The 19,876-nt window shown below is 27.7% G+C and overlaps 1 protein-coding gene across 2 annotated transcripts in view; it reads right to left on the bottom strand.

The window, feature by feature from the left end:
• Positions 1 to 10,565: 10,565 nt before the first annotated feature.
• LOC129981226 (dual specificity protein phosphatase CDC14AB-like) overlaps positions 10,566 to 19,876 on the bottom strand; it is a 34,266-nt gene continuing 24,955 nt past the window's right edge. The window contains exons 13-15 of one of the 2 annotated variants that reach the window (XM_056091981.1): positions 15,300 to 15,521; positions 13,048 to 13,275; positions 10,566 to 11,604 (exon numbers count right to left, since the gene is read on the bottom strand). In XM_056091981.1, coding sequence (XP_055947956.1) covers positions 11,565 to 11,604; positions 13,048 to 13,275; positions 15,300 to 15,521 — 490 coding nt within the window. In that variant the 3' untranslated portion in view covers positions 10,566 to 11,564. The remainder of the gene's footprint in view (positions 11,605 to 13,047; positions 13,276 to 15,299; positions 15,522 to 19,876) is intronic. The other variant, XM_056091982.1, reaches the window with a different exon arrangement.

Genomic DNA, 19,876 nt, shown 5'->3' with positions numbered 1-19,876 from the left:
TTTTTGAAAGTTCCGCGGCAAAAACGCCACGATTAAGTTTAATTTTTAATTAATTAAAATTCTTATAAAAGTTTCAAAAAAGTCACATTCCTACTTTCCAAGGGTGTATATATGTGCCAAATTTGGTAGCTTTGGTCCAAATGTCTGACCTGTGATCAACAAACATATCTTTATTTTCGACTAGCCGCCTTTGGCGACCAGCCGGTTCGCCAATCTTAATGCTCATTAAAATTTTAATAGTTAAATATTTTATGTGATTCCTACTTTAATAGCTTCTTCATTAAAATATTTCAAAATTTGAAATTTCAATTCATTCATAATATTATAAAGACCTTCAGTCATAACGTAATCTGTATCTCTCTAATTTTCTGTTAGCTCCCGTAGAATTTATGCTTTACATTAAATTAAAGTGTAAATGATTAATCTGCAATTAATATAATAATATTTTTTACTGAAACAAAGCATTTTTTTTAATAATATGATTACTGATAATAGAGTCACAGAGCGTTTAAACTTTATGGGCACTAAAGAATATCTTTCTTAATTTATGTATTATCTCAAGAATTTGTCAACAAAATTTTCTCAGATTCATCATGAACAGATCGATTCATTAACAATGTTTCATTTTAAATGCATCAAACACTAAGAAAATAAAACGAATCGTTTAAAATAATCGGTCGAAAACAGGTGTAAAAAAACTACTTAAAAAACGATGTACTTAAAACTATAAGCATATACAAAAAATATATATAACATAAATACAATTTAATTACAAAAGCATGCAACTAACCTAAAAATAATTTAAATCATTGAAAACAGGTTAAAAAAAAACTACTTAAAAAACGATGTACTTAAAACTATAAGCATATACAAAAAATATATAACTAACATAAATACAATTTACTTACAAAAGCATGCAACTAACCTAAAAATAATTTAAATCGTCCGTTGATAATGGTTGTCATGGCAACAATCGGAACAGAATGCGCTTGCTTGAATTTTCTTCGCTAATTACGGTAACACAAATGCGTGAATTTTTCTACGCCAGTTGGGGTAACGCTATGCAGATTATACATTTTTAATTTCCTTTATTCTGTGTTATTTTAATTCAAAAGTACTTCAGAATGAATCTGAAACATGGATTAATTAACAATCTTTAATTTTAAATGCATAAAACATTAAGAAAATAAACAGAATCGTTTGAAATAATCTGCCGAAAAACGTTAACCCTAGCCTCATTTCTGTTGGGAGAAAAAAAAACTGAACTCTTACTCATTTGGCGGTGGGAAAAATGGAAGTTTTTTTGGCGGAAATGTTGGCGGTGGGGAAAATGGAAGATTTTTTTGGTGGGAAAGTTAGTTTTTAATTAATAATTAAAATTTTAAAAAAAGGGACCCCAGGTGCACATTCCCGACCTCTAAGGTATACATGTACCAAATTTGATAGCTGTATGTCAAATGACCTTGCCTGTAGAGCGCCAACACACACACACACATTGAGCTTTATTATAAGTATAGATTATCAGAGTTAATGATCGCTAAAACTTTCAGTTAAGTATTTTATATAAATAGTTAATGTAAATAATTTTAATCATTTTATTTATGAATTTTCATTATTTGTTGCCAAGTTCCTGAACATTTGCACTTGAATTTGAACTGGAAGTGATTGAACATCAACTAACACAAAAACTTTTTCGTTGAATCCATATGCAATAGCTTCTTCGCTGAATTTATAAAAAAAACTGAGTACAGAAAATAGAATCAATCAGTATTGAAATACTACAAAGTATATTTTTATATTTCATGCAATATCTCAAAATATTATTCCATAAAAATTTCCCCGATTCCTCATAAAATCCCTTTTTTAGTTGCACTTTTAAAAGGATCTAAATGCCCTAAATAATAACATATTATTCTGTTTCATCCAATAAATATATTTAAATTTTATACAGTCCTTCTATCTTATAAATTATATTCAGTAAAACATTCTTGTCACTCTAGCTTTTAAAGCTAAAATCATTTCAATCTTCTGCGGCCAAAACTGATGGAGTTATGAGGTTTTGAATGTTACTATTTCAGGATATTCAACAATTTCATTATTTTTGGCTGATCGTTCTAGGAAAAACTGGCGTATTAGGATTGGTTACTTTCTTGAAGAAGGTCAATGGAGTTGTCAAAACTAGAGAGTCTTTAGAAAATAGTGATATTCAGATTTTTATAAATCATTGCCAATCTTGGAAACTGGTCCAATTTATACTGAAAATAAACAAGGGCAGTGGTCTCCCCGGAACTTTCTCGCATATCCTCTAATTATGGTGTTATCTCAGAGAGCGCCTTGCATAGCACTGGCGTACAATAGTTACGAGATATTAACCTTTGGCGTGAATTTATCATTTTACTGAATCTACCTTGGCGATTTTGAACACCGGCGTGGATAGGATCCAAAAATTGTATTTGTGTTTTAGACGCGTATTTCCCAATCGAGTGAAACAAAATTATACTTGTAGTCTCAAATTTCCGAATTATGCTCCTAAAATTCTCTAATTATGGTGTTATCTCAGAGAGCGCCTAGCATGGCACTACTGTACAATAGTTACGAAATATTAACCTTTGTCGTGAGTTTATCATTTTACTGAATCTATCGAATTATCCTTGGCGATTTTGAACACCGGCGTGGATAGGATCCAAAAATTGTATTTGTGTTTTAGACGCGTATTTCCCAATCGATTGAAACCCCCCGGGGGGCACCTCGAAATGAGGATGAGATGCTTCCGGCATGGTGGTTGGATCTCGCCACCCTGGAGGGTACACTAATAGGTGGGGGATCTGACTCCTCCCATCGATGACGGGATATACTTCCTTCGGGGAGGGTTGTACCGTGGCCGGTGACGGCCCTTAGGACTCAACCACAGTTCCCGTCAATGTTGCTGTTGCGGCGATCCGGTCATTCCGTTTTTATGGTTCAAATCCGTGTGCCTTCGTGGCGGGTCGGAGAGTTAGATGGTTGACTTCCCAATCGAATGAAACAAAATTATACTTGTAGTCTCAAAATTCCGTATAAAATTTGATTGCGTTTTTCAATAATCTCGTTTCCTTGTTTCTAAAAATATAGACAGACTGACAGGCAACCCCTGGTTGGTTTTGAGCTCAAAAATTGACAAGTGTCTATACTGATCATTCTACCCACTGATAATCTACACAGATGTTAATTCTGTGTATCGAATTTTATCTCTCTATCTCACTTCGTTTTGTAGATATCGTGTTATCTTATATTCGAACAGACAGACTTCTGAACGGATTTTGCTGAAAATTCTATAGAAATCTACACATTCGTTATAAAGATCATATATCAAATTTCATGCGTCCAGCTCAAAGAGTTTTTGAGTTATCTTTGCCATAGACAGACAGTTTCTAAAAATGTGTTTTTCGAAGTCGAGGGAGTAGGTTTAGGCCATGGAGATTCATCAAAATCTCGAGTTCGAATTTTTTTGACTATTACAATGTTTTCTCTATATTACGTAAACGCGCCAGTAAAAAGAGATGAGCTGCTGCGATTGAACAGTAGCGAATAGTGTTTAGTTTTTTTAGAACTATGGTGACGCTAGTTTTTAGAGCTATTCTTGTAATGTTTAAAGAGATTAATATATTTAAATGACAAAAAAAAAAAAAAAAAAAAATCCCTACTTTATAGATGATTTTCAAATTCCCTGTATTTCCTCGGTGATGTTCCAATCCTGATGATGAATCAATTGAAAACAGATAAAAAGAAATTAAGTTTAAAATTATTCGATCGATTGTAATGAACATTTTTTTTTTTCTATTTGTACTTGCATATATCAAAGAACTTGAAAAATTGCAAGTTTCCTTGACTCTGGAGTGTCTACCTTCAAATACATATACTACAAAAATCGTGATATGCTTATATTGGAAAAAAAAAAAAAAAAAAGCGGGAGTGGTCTTTTCTAATATACTTTGTAATGAAGGTACTATCCCAAAGAATGTCTTGCATGGCTATGGCGACAATAGTTAAAAATTAATCCTTGGAGTTAGTTACCCCCTCCCTCTGAATTTGGCTCAAAATGAAATAGGTGTCTATACTATACACATTAAATCTGTGCACCGAATCTTTTTTATTTAATTCTTTTCGTTTTATAGCTATAGTACAAACTTATATTCGAACATCTGGACAGACGAATTTCTTCTTAATGGATTTTGCTCAAAATTTGATAGAAATATACAATTCTAGTGTAAAGACCACATACCAAAGTTCATCCGTCAAGTTCAAAGCGTTTTCAGCTTTCTTTGTAACAGAGAAGCAGACACACAGACATAATGCCAAAAATATATTTTCGAACTCGGGTAGGTCTGCAAAACGGAGATACGTCAAAATCCCGAGTTCGAATTTTTTGAGGAATAAAATACTTTCTTTATACTTCATATACGAGAAAGGAATAAACACTGTAATAACTGCGCCATCTAGAGAGAAGAAAAACAAGACTATTATTTTTGAGCGGGGAAAAAAAAAAAAAAAAAACAGTTGAGGCACAAGGAATGCTATGGTTGACTTTGAATTAAGTGGTATGATATCCCGGTCGGATGATAGTTCCCACAACATGCTTCGATGAGATTATTTGTGGTTGCGTATTTTAATACCATAATATACGCCACTATGTTTATACTTATAAGTATTTGATGTGTACGTCCAAAATAAAAAAAAACTTACGACGACACAGATGCTCTTCTATTTTTTAAGACGGTACATGTTACGATCGTTAATTGAAATGGTACCAATTTGTAAATATCTTTCTTTTTAAGCCAATTCAAATAAAATAGGCTGATGTCTAAAAAAACGCATTTTATTAATATCCGCTTTAACCAATGTCACACATTCACAAGATTTACCATTCAATGACTTAGTATCTATGAACAGGCCTCCCAAAGATAAATATGACCTATAAAATTATTACAGTTATTTTACACTTTTAAAATTCTACATCACTGAATCATAAATAGCTACGAAATTTGGTAACTTTTGCATTAGAACGACAGCAGCCAACTATATGAATCAATAACCTTATAGTGCCAAAGACAAGAATAATCTAAACAAACACAAAACCTTTTTTAAATTTATTGTTGCCAGTTACAATTAGGCTGAACTGTTAAGCCTGGATACAGCTGCTATCGTGCTAATATAAAAGTACCTAAACATAAATGAGTACGAATCTAGTGGTGTAGCAACGGTTTTTAAGTGGCAATCACGATAAAATATAAATCATATTTGGCTTTAAAAAGTATCATAAATGCACTAATGTTTTGTCTCCATCAATGTACCAGTGGTGTCTGCAACACTTAGGCCCCTGATGCTATATGCCACTAGTATACCCATCAAAGTGGAACCACAATAGAGGTAAAAGTTTACATCAAGAGCTTGGGAGACCCGATACATCCAGCCAATACAACAAAATAAAATGGCGCCTACAATATCAATAAATATTTAAAAAAAAAATTCCACACTCATCAGCCTTCAATTGATATAAATAAAACTGACCACCAATTTCACATTCAAGTAAAATTCTTCACGGAACGGTACATTTGTTTAAAAAAAACTTTTCCATGTCACTAATACTAAAAATACAGATATATATATATATATGTATTTAAAAATTCCTACTAATTGGAATTTCAACAAGTTCACTATACTAATTATGTGAATAACTGTAAAAAGGTTCAAAAGTAAAGTGCGGAATAACATTCTAGTCAAAAGATATTCTCGTATAAAAAGCACATAATAAATAATGATTACAACAGTGCACAAGTAAAAAGCATAATACTGTCAGACCTCGTTATAACATCACCCAATATTTATCAAGAGTAATTAAAAATGATTATTTAAAATATGATTATTGTCTATAAGAGTGACATTGAGGTCAAACAGCATTTAAAGAAGAGAACAAGTGGCATCAAATTTGATGAAAATTACATTTTTTAGTTGCAAATAAAAATAAACAAGACTTAGGTGTCTTACAGATGATGGCTACAAAAATTCAAAAGAATGCACTTATTCAACCCATTTTGTGATTAAAGCCAATTCTGTTTTATAAAGTTATAAATATACTCTATTAGAAATTTGTAAGTTAAAAATATATACACATTATGTTTATTTATAAATATGAGAAACACTTTGAAAACATTTTTATTTCAAGTACATTACAACTTAAACACTGGACTCTGTCAAGCTGAATCCGCCAGATAGAAAAAAAAAATGAACTCCGCTATTATAAATTGAACAACTGGGTTGTGTTCAAATTAGCCAACAAATTTTAAACTAGTTATTGGAATAAATACAAGTATAATATCAACATTATTGGATCTAAGTTGTCTTGGTACTTAAAAATTGCAAATATCAGGTAGCTTATTCAAAATTAGGATGACTTGTTAATAAGAATTTGAGTAGCCTAAAAAATCATCCAAAAGGATGGAATATACAACTGAACATGAGTTTCCTTTCTGCATTTTCGTTTACTGTACTAGATTTGAATTTAAGTTACTAATAACTTGAGTACTTATATTGATAATTTAATTAATGTCATGGAATGATAATACCTTAATACAATTATTTAGAAAAAAAATTACCATCATATTTTCTGATTTTCTCAACTGAATAGTTATAATAATTATAACTATTTTAATTGTGTTTTGGCAACCAACTAGTATTGCTAAAGAAAAAATCATAATTTTAATCAATCTATTTTGAATTTTTTATTCTGAATCATCTATTTTATCATAACCATGATAGTAAAACTGATAAATCAAATTCACTTTTTTCCCATGCCAATAGAGTGGTGGCACTCAATTTTCTAGCATAATTATTATTTTTCATCAAGGACATTTAAAAAGACTTTACACTAATCCTTTCAGTGATCACCCTTACAATGCAAGGCCACCTCTCCACATACCTCATCTTCCCTCCCAAACACATTTACTCAACACCCATTTCAAATAACAGAATGTAAATTCAGATGAATAAAGAGATGCAAAGTTCTAACAAACAGCACCCCACACACCTGACTAGGTTTGATATTGATGATATAATTTTAGAATGCAACTACTTTATTGGCATGGCATGAATATATGACTTAACATGATTATGACAAATACATGGCAACTGCAAAATCTGAACTTCAGTATTTGCATAAAAATTTTAAACAGATACTTGTAAAACATAAACTGTGTTTAAAAAATTAAGGATGATAAGCATCTAAACAACATAAGTATGGAGACTGTCAAATTGAAAAATTAGACATTAATATAATTTTATTCCTGGAGAATCACATAATGGGTTAAAAAGAAAATGAGATAATTCTGAAACATTTTTATCATTCCTTTCACTTTAGTTAATTTGTACTATTGGTAGATAACAATTAATTGTATAAATGCAAACATGAAGATTTTATGCAACTAACATATACTATGATGGAAAGTGATCAACCACTGAATAAACTGTACCAGATCAATGGTCACGCAATGAGAATATTCCACAAAATTATTGTCATTAGCATAACAAAATAACAATCTGAAACAAAATGAATATGAACTGTTCCATGAAAATTCAAATAAGCAGTCATTCATTTGAAATCAAATAATTTTTTAATAAAGCAATATTTTCAATTCTCTAAAAGGCTTTCCAAAATGCACTCTTATTATAGTACTAAACAGTAGAATGTTTTATCGTTCAATAATTATCATTCTTTTTAACTTCTATTTATAAATCCTAATCATAAACATTATGTAATTTTTTTCTCAATTTTTATTGCCGAATCATGCCATTGTTATAGAATTCAAATTTATCAATGTAACTGATAATTAAATTCTGAAAATATAAAAATAGAGTATTTTCATCAAGTACATAGAAGTGCATCAAATTTCAGAACAGGAAATGAGGGAAAAGCAGATTATAAAATTTCATCATTACAAATATAAACAAGTCAAATTAAATAAAGGTATATTCTACAAAAACTAGGTCATATAACACAAACTTGTAAACAACAAAAATATAGATATTAATATTCATTAATACAAACAAAATGCATAATGAACACATTCCGAAGAAACAAATACATAATAATAAAATATTACAAAAGTTAAATAAAATAATAAATAAATGCAATTGTAAATGAAAAAGTGAATTTTCCAAAAATGTTTTGTAACCATTTAAAAATTCAATTTCTACTATATATTTTTTAAAAAATTCATTTTTTTTAATTTAATAAAAATATTAAACAGACTAGAGATTTTTAAAAGTCATAAAACTGTTTCCTTTTTCTCTCTCGAATCAATTTGAATTTTTTAAAGAAAAAACAAACAGTAATAACAGCAAACATAAATAAAATCCTCAATGCAATAAAATAATAAATTGAATTTTTGAGTATGAATACGAAAAAGTCTTTTCAACACTTTTTAGCATGCCAAAGGCAAATAGTAGATTCAAACTGTCTACATTTATATCCATTCAATTACTTATAAAATAAAACCTATTCTCAAATAATAATTTTACCCTAAACTAAATTTCATATAAAAAAAATCTAAAAACATTTAGACCTCACCAGAAAAAGAATAATAAATTATGTCTACCAAAATATTAACAACTGTCCAAAGTTAAAAAAAATAAAAATAAGAGAATTTTAAGAATGCATTAGGTTGTCTACATAAAAAAATAACAAAACAACAAACACAAAAATTTTGTCACAATTTGGCACATAAACAAACACTTAAACATAACTAAGAATATCATAATTCACACTACACATAAGAAAAGAGTATTGAAAACATTATAGTTTATCGAAAAATCTGTTTCTTTTTAGAAGAAAAATTTTTCTGTAACTATTTTGTCAGTTATTTATTGAAGATTGTTTTGCCCCAAAACAATATAAAATTCATTTAGTTATACAACAAAATGTACTTGAAAATTCTCCAATAATTAATTAAATAAATTATTGCAGCAAATTTCAACTAAAAATAAATAAAAAAAACATGCTCGAAAATTTCTCAATGAAATAATTCAAAGTATTTTAAATAGCAATGTTTTATAATTTTTCATATCACTTTCAATGCATTTTGTAAATTTGATAAGAGTTTGAGAAAATTTCTAATGTCAAAAACCACTTTCAACATTAGGGGTGGCAAATGTTTAATAATTATACACCACACAAACTTGATTTTGAAGTCAATATGTCATGGTTTTGAAATCTTTTCTCATTAACTTATTTTCTAGCTAATGCAAGAAAATACAAAGAAATATGTTTTTTCAATATTTTACTATATTTTAAAAGATTTTCTGCCAATTTTTAAAAAATTATTTCATTTTGAAATAAACTTAAGAATGAAACTTTACTTCATAATTCGCTTAATCTTAATATAGTTTTTAAAAAATTTACTGAAACCTATAAATTAATTTAGGAATCACTGGGTTAAAGTCGAATCTACAAAAATGAAATGCTTGGAAACAGAAGAAGTGAAATAATAAAATTAAAAATGAATTCACTAGGAAATGCCTGAGGTAAAAGCCAGTAAGTATAATCAACCAGAATCAATATATATATATATATATATATATATATATATATATATATATATATATATATATATATATATATATAAAAAAGATTCCACAGAGATATGCAAAATTTTTTTTAAAGATTAAATTAATTCTTCAATTAAACAATCATAAATTGTTACCTAAAAAATGCTTTAAAGTTTTAGGGCAATAAATATAAATCATGCAAAAGTAACGAAGATACAAACTACTCTCAAATAAAAAATATATATAGAGATAAATTTTGAGATGATATCCCTTAGGCTAAAGATTCCAATATATATATTGAATAAATAATTTTGTTATTATAGAATTGCATTAATGCAATATTAAAATGTAAGTGAACAATAAAATAAAAATATTTAAATTTTGTGATAAAATTCTTTTTTTAAGCCAACTAGGTACATTAATAACTAGTGGTGAAAATAATATTAAATTATTATTATCCACACATTATAAAATTTTGTACATATACAAAGACACGTATCACATCTTTAATAATGGTAAAAATTTCAAAAAAGAAATGTAATATACAATAAATGAGCCTTTATAATACCACACTTGCATAAACAAAGAAGTGAGTAATAAAATAAGAATATACTAATAATATGACTTGAACAGTACAAGAATAAACTCTACAAATTTAGTGAGAAAAAAAGTAAATACTCAAGAGTGCAAACTTACAAACAAATTGAAAAATAGCTGGTCTTCAAGCAAAAAAGAATTCAAAATGAAATGAACTTCAGAAATAACAAACAATATCCTCTCATGACATAGGTAATGACTTGGTAATAAATAAATATTGTAATTTAAGATTTTAATAACAATATAATAAATTTTTAATAGAATACAGATTTATCCTAATCTTCTGTATATAAATTTATGAGCAAAAACAAAAATATAATCGAACAATCAATTATAATGACAATATGAAATTTTAGCTTAAAATTACATTCAAATACAATCCTACAAAATAAATTGGAGGAAGTGTAAAAATTTCTAAAATAATGGTCAAAAAACATACATAAAAACCAGTAAATAATTTTATACGATTTTTCATAAAAATCCTATTTACTGAAAACATTTTTGTTGTAATGAAATAAAAGACATCAACATACAAATAAATCACAAAGTGAAAAAAAAAAAATTAACTTAAAATTATCCATTATTCTAAGTTGTAAAATTAAAAACATTACTTAGCAACCATTATAACATAAAATATATAACTTTAATGATACTTTATACCCCCCAACTTTCAAAAAATTATTTCATGTTAAAAAACATATCAACTTTTATAGCAACATATATTTAATATATATATTTAACAACCACACCAAATACATTACAATAATGGTCTCAACATTACATCAACAAACACACACAACACAATTTTACAACATTTAAGTCTATACCTAGTTATCCATGTTTCTTTTAAAATTAGTATAAGTTACCCCTATTTGTAGAAGACTGGCAAAATATTTATAACACTTATATTAAAAAGAGAATAATTTTTTTAAGACACTCAATAATTTTGCATACATTAGCAGCATGCATCCATGGAACATTTACAACAATTATTTAAGGTTTTAAATATACACAACAATAATTTTTATAAATTAATTTTGTTAAAATAGTTTGTTTTTGTGACAGAAATATATTATTCCTTGATTGTACGAATTGAGTGCTTTTTAATTGAAAACAAATAGTATATTTTCTATAAAATATAAAACAGCTTAACAATTTTATTATGATATGCTTTTTTTCCATATTAATTCACAACAGCAGGTTTCTTTTGTTTTGCGGCAGTGAGACCGAGTCAGAGGAGTCGACAAGCTAGGATTAGAATGCCTCTTCTTAGCTGTGGGATATAAAAACAAGGATGATGATGACCTTTTTAGTGACACATCTTTTTTCATCAAATTTTTCTCGGTGAGATTTGCTTTTGTTCCCATCGAGTCAGTTTTAGCCTTCTGTCATCTTGATATAGAACTGTTATTTGCATTTTTAGGAGGTCTGTAAACAAAGAAACAACATCTAAATGCATCATTAAAAGGAATTATAAGTCCAAAGAAAAACAAGAACAACAAAAACTGTTGAATAATGAAGAGTTTTAATAATTTAGCAAGTTTAATATTGCTTTTACGAGGCTAAATTTTCTCTCTCCATAATAAATATATGTTTTCTACCATTTTTAAAAATATACAGAAGTCACAATAAGGGAGAAAGATATGCATATGTGATAAAAAAAAGTTGAGAGTGAAAATTTATTTTTCTGAGTTTTAATAATTTGTAATTCATATTTTCTAAAATTTTGTAGCATTCTTAGCTTTATTTTCACATAAACTATAAAAGCATATTCGAATTTTAATGAAAGCAATACATGTATCTTATTTCAACAAAATATTTAAAGTATAGGAATATTATAATTTTTATTTTAAATTGGCCTATTTTACTTCATTTTTAAAATTTCCTGATCTATACTCCATATTTTTATTTAATTATTTCTAATGTATATTCTAAAAAAGCACCGATTCGGAACTTCTCGCCCTCCAAGTGAAAGAATTAAAATCTCCAACACCTATGCATTCCTTTCAAAGATACCTAAAATTCATTTCATAAATAGACATGTGTTAAAATTCATTTTCATAAATAGACATGTGTAAAGAAATCTCTCTCAGAATCTCTTAATAAAATCACTGAGAGAAAAAATGCCTGTATCTTTTTCCTAGTGATCTGATGTGTTCTGCCTTTCGTCCCCAGTGTATTAATTGTGCTTCCAGTGGTAAAATAAATTGAAGTTCATCCCAAAAGTATCTTTTTGAATACACATTTGCCAAAATTATATTACAAATGTATATGTCTAACTTTTCTACACATTTGTATCTTCAATTAAAAAATAATAATAAAAAAAAACAAAAAAAAACAAGAAAATAAAAGCAGCACATTATAACTCCTTGAAGTAGATGAATGAGATTTTTTCTAAATTTTCAAAGCTGTTAACTCATAATTTCTGAGATATTTCCATAATAAAATTTCACAGACAAAAAAACAAATCATGTTCAGCAAAAATTCAATTAAATGTCGAAAAGCATATTTTACCTACTTTACAAACTCATTTCTCACGGCTGAAATGTAAAATTGTTAATGATATAAATTTTTCACTTATAAAATATGAAACAGTTAATTCATTTTAAACCTTTAAACCATTTTTTAAAAAAATCAACACCCAGTACAGAATTTTTCTTAAGTTATTCATTCTTAAAAATTTAACCAGCAATTTTTAATTTCCCAATCAATTCTAACATTTCAAATGTAATTTTAAAAGTGTTAGAAGACATAATGGCTGAAGATAACAATTTTTAAAGCAATATTTGATGCTTCCATAAAACTAAAAATAGAAACACGAGATTAATAGCCTATAAAGGAATACTTTTATTTTTATAGTCAACTACTTACGGTTCTGGAGCGCTATTGTGACGTGCATCATCATTACTGGAAGGTCGCAACGCCTGAGAAAAGATAGAGGGAGCAGAAAGAGGTGCATTGTTCCCATTGATGGCAGAAGAGTTAGACAAAGAAGTTGATGGAGGAGAGAAGTTGTTAGTAGTGAGGAAAGTGTTAATGTCCCACTTGGGTGACTGAGAAGAATTTCCTGGCGATGATATTAGGTGTCGCCAAGTACGTCTAAGTACAATATAAACTTATCAGGAACAAAGAGTTACATGCAATAGAAATGAAATAGAACTGAGCAATATTTAAAAGAAAATTATGCAGTGAAATAGCAATATAGTTCACTTCTGAGTATCCGGCCTAATGTAGCGGAAGAGCAGGATAGTTAATAAAAAAGACAGATAGGCCGGAACCATTTCTTTGCCCACCAAGAACAGAAGATACACTTTTTATAACATAACTCACAGTTATAATACATATTTTCTCACTTCTTATTGAATACTAAGCCCTTCATTTATCTCAAACCATGTCAAGTGTGAATTTACAAATACTGTATGTATTATGCAGTTTTAATCAGAAACAGCAGCAACAACTGAGGTTCATTACATACTGACGAAACAATGAATAATGAGCAGAGCACTGCTCTTTTCCTATCACAACTTGTATTTTGCACATGACACGTAGGTTTGTAGTAGATGCCTGCTTCCAATGCCTTGGGAATGTTGCCAATGCAACACATTATTTTCGTCATTTAATTATGATAAAAGAAAATTAGGCTGGATAGTACAGAAACCAGATAATTGCGAACCAGATACTCGGAAGTGTACTGTATAAGTTTTCTAGGAACTTAACATGAATCTAGAAACTCACTTAACCATACAATATGTTAACATGTAACAAAGAGAGAAGTTTTTAATGAAAAATCTTCCTCAAACAATTGCTTTTGACAGCTTAACAAAATAAATAACTGCCTCTTTAACTTGAAACTGAAATCTATAAAAAAGGGGTAAATAGGTAAAAAGGGTATAAGATAGAAAAGGGGACTTAAAAAAAAGTTTAATTATGTAAGAAAGTTTGAAAGCAATTAATTTTCCTTAAGATTAGTAATAAAACATAACATGAATATTAAATGATTATTTTTATTAACCATGCAACTAAAGAAATAACTTTCTTAGCACATTAAATCAGATTTTGGAAAGTACAATCAAATTGTTTATAATGTAAAAAAGGCGGAGAAAGTATTACAATTTTTTAAAAATAGACATTTTTTTAAAAAAAATTATAATTTTTAGATATATAGCACCTTTTGGAAATATTAATGCAAAAAAAAAAAAAAAAAAAAACATTTAGTAATTTCTAAACTTTATTAAAAAATATTTCAAGCATTTGAAATTTCCCATATTGTTAAGAAATATTTTTAATAACTTGTATATGACAGTTAATGGGCCTACAAGCCATTAAATGTTTTGTGACCAAAGTAAACAAATTTGTACATGTCTAAATGCTCTTAATTTATTTTGAGAAAAAAGGGCCGGCCTAAATGTAAGCTTAAATTTATAGGTAGTAATTTGTCTACTCATTAAATTAAAAAAAAAAAAATGAACATGATAGACAAACAAAGCTCTAATCAAATTTTAAGATAAAAATTTAGTGAAAATCTATTAACGTTAAATAATTAGGACAAGAGAAAAAAAAAAAAGAACCCCAATTATATAGTTTTTTTAAAGAGAAGTTTTACTGGAAAGTCAAAATAAAAAGTTTCAACATAAATATATAGATCTTTAGTGTGAAGAAAGAGAGAGAGAAAGAGTTCTGAATTCAGACAAAAACTGGGTCTTGCGGCACAGAAGAATCATGCTCATTCGGCCATTCTGAACATATTCTATTTAAAAAATTTATCTAAAATTACCTCCAGAGATTAAAAATATATACCATCTTCTTACCTTCTTCCAAGCTGTTTCCAACCAGTACAAATTTTTCTATATAATAAATCTATATATTTTCAATCTAATTAATTAATCCATATACAATTTGCCTATTTTTCAAACAGCTTTGTCAAAATGATTGGATTTTCTTGAACGCAAATTGCTTCTATGGCTATTTTTCATGGCAGAGAAAAATTTAATACTAATGCATATCCTGCACAGAAATTTTGATGATATTAAATACTTGGGGATGAGTATATATGGAAATACCAGACACTGTACTGATCAAATATGCTATAAAATGTTTCAAATTAGAAAAAAAGAAATAACTACCTTTTTGAAGGAGAGCTGCCAGGCACAGGCTGTTTATGAGGCCGTCGAATAGGTGAGAGCTGGGAAGCGCTGTTAGAACTTTCTGCAGAGGGAGGTGAACTTGGAGGAGCTCTCAGAGGCTTTAGAGGAGAAACATATGTGGCATGGTAAGCAGCTGAACTGGCTGTCATTGATTTAAAAGGCTGTGAAGAGGATCTAGGATGAGGCTTCAAATTGTCCAGGCTGAAAAAGAATTTCTTTTTAAGTTAAAAAAAGCATTAATATTAATTGTGTCACTTCATACTCTTTTTGTTTCTATTGCTAGCATTCCCAAAGCTGATGAAGTGTAAATTAGCCTCTTTGTCTGATTGGAACCATAACAAAAAATATAATTGAAATAGCTCGTTTAAATCTATATTTTAATTTTTTAACATCCATTGTTTACAAAAGCTTCATAAAAATATTAAGTAGGACCCATCCCCAATCTAATTCAAGTTTCTAATCTGCTTATATTTATATCTTAAATAATTTTTGTTGAAATATAAATTTAGTATCTCGTAATTTTTATTATGACATGTGGCTTTTTTTTTTTAAATTTTGAAAATCATACATTGACAATTAAACTTTTGTGTGATAATGATCATAAAGTGCAATTTGCATTGAATTCTTTTTTTCTTTCTTATTTTAATGAAGATATCACAGATCTGTAGGATGTCAGTAAAGAATTTTAAGCTTGGGTTATATTTGAAACATTATTAGGATCTAGTAAGAATCGAATTAAAAAGAAAGTTTGAACAATTATTTTGCGATTCATACATCAAAAGAGAATAAAATCATATATTTCCTAAGCAAATTGAATAAAATACTTTAATCAGGCAGTATCTTTCAATAAGTTGTTTTATAATAAGTTGCATTTAGCATAAAAAGTTCTAAATAAATTTTTTTTTCTATGAATTAGAGGATGAAGAATTCAAATATAACTAGTATTTTTCAATTAAGAAGAGAAACTTCTTTCTTAAATATTATTAAAAAAAATCAAGCCACAAAATGTTATATAAGGAATTTTTAAAAAATACAAAAACTATTTAAAAGTGAATAGATCATTTGTAAGGAATAGACTGCAGAAGTTAACATCGTTTACATCCATTCCTTAAAAAAAGAAGAGAAAATAACAGCAGCAGTTAAAAAGGAGAGAAAGAGTGAATATGCTATTCACCATCAGCTATGTTTAGCTAGTATTGTCCATCTTCCATGAGATCTCTTCCCATCAAGTATATAGATTTATGTTGGTCTCAGTAAGAACAAGTTAGTACACGAAGGTTCCATTTTGATTATGTAGAAATTAAATCAAGTTTGTTACATTTAGCTTAGTGACTGCCCAGTTGGTATATGGTATTCCTAAAATTAATTTTTGTAAATGCCAAGTGTCCCTGCCATATGTATACAATGAACAAAACAAGTCAAATGAAAAAATAAATTATTTAAGTGCATAACAACATGATAAAGGGAGAGAAATCAATTAAGAAATCTAAAGTATTAGCAATAGAATCAATCATTTTAATCTCATTTTACTAAATTTAGATAATATATCAACACCAAATTTCCTATAGAAAATACTGCGTAACTCTGTAACAAAAATATATCACAATTAATATTTTTCTAAGTGATTCTTTTATTAAAAATGAAAGTTTAAATTTGAAGTCAATATGTGAAGCAGTGTTTTTAGAAACAGCAATATCCTTTATTGGATTGAAAGTCTTGGATTGTTTACTATATGCATTTGTTGAAGTAATCAATTTTGATTAATAGGCCTTTTATAATGAATGCTGGATATCCTTACAACTTTTGTTTTATCCAATTTGAAACAGCATTTCTAATTTTCCTTCCGAGACTCAAGTCACTTGAGGAGCTTTTTTCTTTTTATTTTTTTCTCCCATATCCTATAGAACAGCAGCTTTTAAAGATTTTGCTGCAGCTTTTTAGAGCAAAACTTTGCAATGTTATGCAGAATTTTACATGCTTATACTTCTAAAAAATCTCTCTCTCTCTTTTTTAAATATCAAGATTTAATAGTCAAGAAAAAAATCGGCAAATAACAAAATGTAATTAATTTTTTAACCAGAAAAAAATATTGATTTCTTTTAAGTAATCTATGTGAATATAAAGACACACACGAGTATAACCACAGCAAAAGTGAGAAGTCAAATAATTCATGACTCTTTTATCATTTCAAACTGGCACAATAATAAATAAAACACAAGCTTCTGTCAGATTCATCCTATTCAAAACGGATTTTCCCTAACAAAAAATTCTATAGTGATTGCCAGCAATCTAGATGCATGGTGGGGAAACGTCATGTGGTGGACAGTTAGTACAAAACTGTTAACACATGTAATCTTTTTAAGAAACCTAATCATATCAGTTACAATCCAAATATTTAGGTAAATGAACTTCAATTATTAAAGAATTTATTTCGACATTAAAAATAAGTCATTTGCAAATCATGATAAAAGTGCTAAAGGTATATTTAAGTATTACATTCCTTTGAATCAGAAATACCTTTGCCAAAAAGAAGTAATAATTATAGCTAAAAAGGAAAAGTCCCATAAAAAAGTAGAAAAAGCATAGAAAAAAGTTACCAGACAATTTTCAGCAATTTTTTTGAAAAATTTAGAATGTGTCCAAACTTGATTCATTTTTAGTACATATTATATAATATATATATAAATAATTTCCTAAACTTTTAATGTACTTTGCTTATTTCTTTTTAATGCTTAAATATTCAAATCTGAAATACTACATACCACAAGATTAACAACATCATTTCATGCTCAAGATCGACTCCTATCTTTCTTTTTGTCCTTATAACACTTACAATCACATGCTTTCATTTCACACTTTCTTTTTCATATCAAATTTCCTTATTATTTAAAGCATTTGTTTTTCAGTTCTTCTGTGTCTGTGCTAGTTAAAATGTAATTTGTTACAAATAATATAAATAGACAATTAAAATTAATTTAAAAAAATAATAGACAATATTTAGCAAATAAAATGATACTGTATCAACAGATATTAAATATAAAGTTATAAAACTATTATTGCATACTATGATTACTGCACAAAATTGGATATTTCTTAAAACATATGCTAAACTAAATATAATTGTACATCTAAAAAAATAATCTCCATAAACACTTTTTGTTTTTATTAAAATTCTAATTTCGTCTGCAAAAAGTATAAGGAGAGTTTGTTTTCCCAATAAGAAGTCTCTCCTACTCTCGTAATAACTTTCTCTAAAAGTAATGCAGAAATAAAGGTTCTGAATATTTACAAAATTTGCTTGGCCTATTATTTTATTGAAAATTAAATAATTTTACATCCCTGAAAAATGAGGACTAAGAAATAATAAAGATAAATAATTAAAAATTATAATTATGAAGCAAAAGGAAACTTTGATAACTATTTCTTTTATTAAAAAAAGTTTTTTTTTTAAAAGCAAATATTTAAATTTTTAAAACATGCACCGATTCCTTTTTCCAATGCTCTCAAATTATGTTTCTTATTTCTTTAGAATCATAGCTTTTTAAATGTACAATTTATTCACAATAATTTTAAATTCTTAATAAGATGACAAATTCTTCTCATGTAAAGCCATATACATATTTAAAATTCACAACATTTTATAACAAAAATGTTACTAAATACTCACTAAATAAACTAACAAAAAATATACGTATCCCTCTCAGCAAGCCGGAAAGCGAGAGAGGATCTCTTATTGTCTAAGTAATTGTTTTTAAATTCCTTTCAAATCTTAGACAAAATGAATACATTACATAATGAAGCAAACATAGATAAGAATTTTACTGCAATAGCATAATTCAGTATTTAATGCAAAATAAATATTAAGGGAATAAATAACATATTAACAGGCTTGTTATAAAGCTTATTTTAATGAAAAGCTTTAGAGGAAATGCTGAAAGATTTTATCAATTGGCAAGAATCAAAAGTTTATCATAGGGATTTTAAACATGTTAGAAAAATTATTTATTGTTTGTAATTATTCTTCTTATTATTAAAAGCAGAGAATAACTTTTTATGATACAAATTAAGAATTTACAGTTCCATTGTAATGTATTGGAGGGGGGGGGCATGATCTTAATATTGGAAAATTAAAATCTTATTTATTGCTCTTTTAAATATTTCAATTATAAATATTAATCAGAATAAAGGGAAACATATCAGCTATTTTTTAAATATACTTCAGTTTTGGGCATTAATTGTATGCAAATGGTGAAGATAAGCAACATCTAGCTGTTATGAAGTGAATACAAGTACTCAGACTTGTGTTAAAAATATGATGATTGTCTTTTTTTTTTTTTTTTTTTAAATACAATCTATAATGCAACAGACATTAAAACAAAGAACTGCTGAATTAACAAAAGTTCGGGAACAATAATGTTCATATAAAACAAATTCATTTAAATAAAGTGTATGTTTATTGTATAAAATATTGCAGAATTATACAGAAAACTATTCATTATGCAATAAATACTGCAAAATATAAATCAAAATTTGAGCGGAATCTATTTTACACTTTT

The sequence above is a fragment of the Argiope bruennichi genome, chromosome 8, assembly GCF_947563725.1.
Source record: "Argiope bruennichi chromosome 8, qqArgBrue1.1, whole genome shotgun sequence".
NCBI lineage: Eukaryota > Metazoa > Arthropoda > Arachnida > Araneae > Araneidae > Argiope > Argiope bruennichi.
The sequence above is the reverse complement of the archived record's forward strand: the minus strand, read 5'-3'. Positions and strand labels throughout refer to the sequence as shown.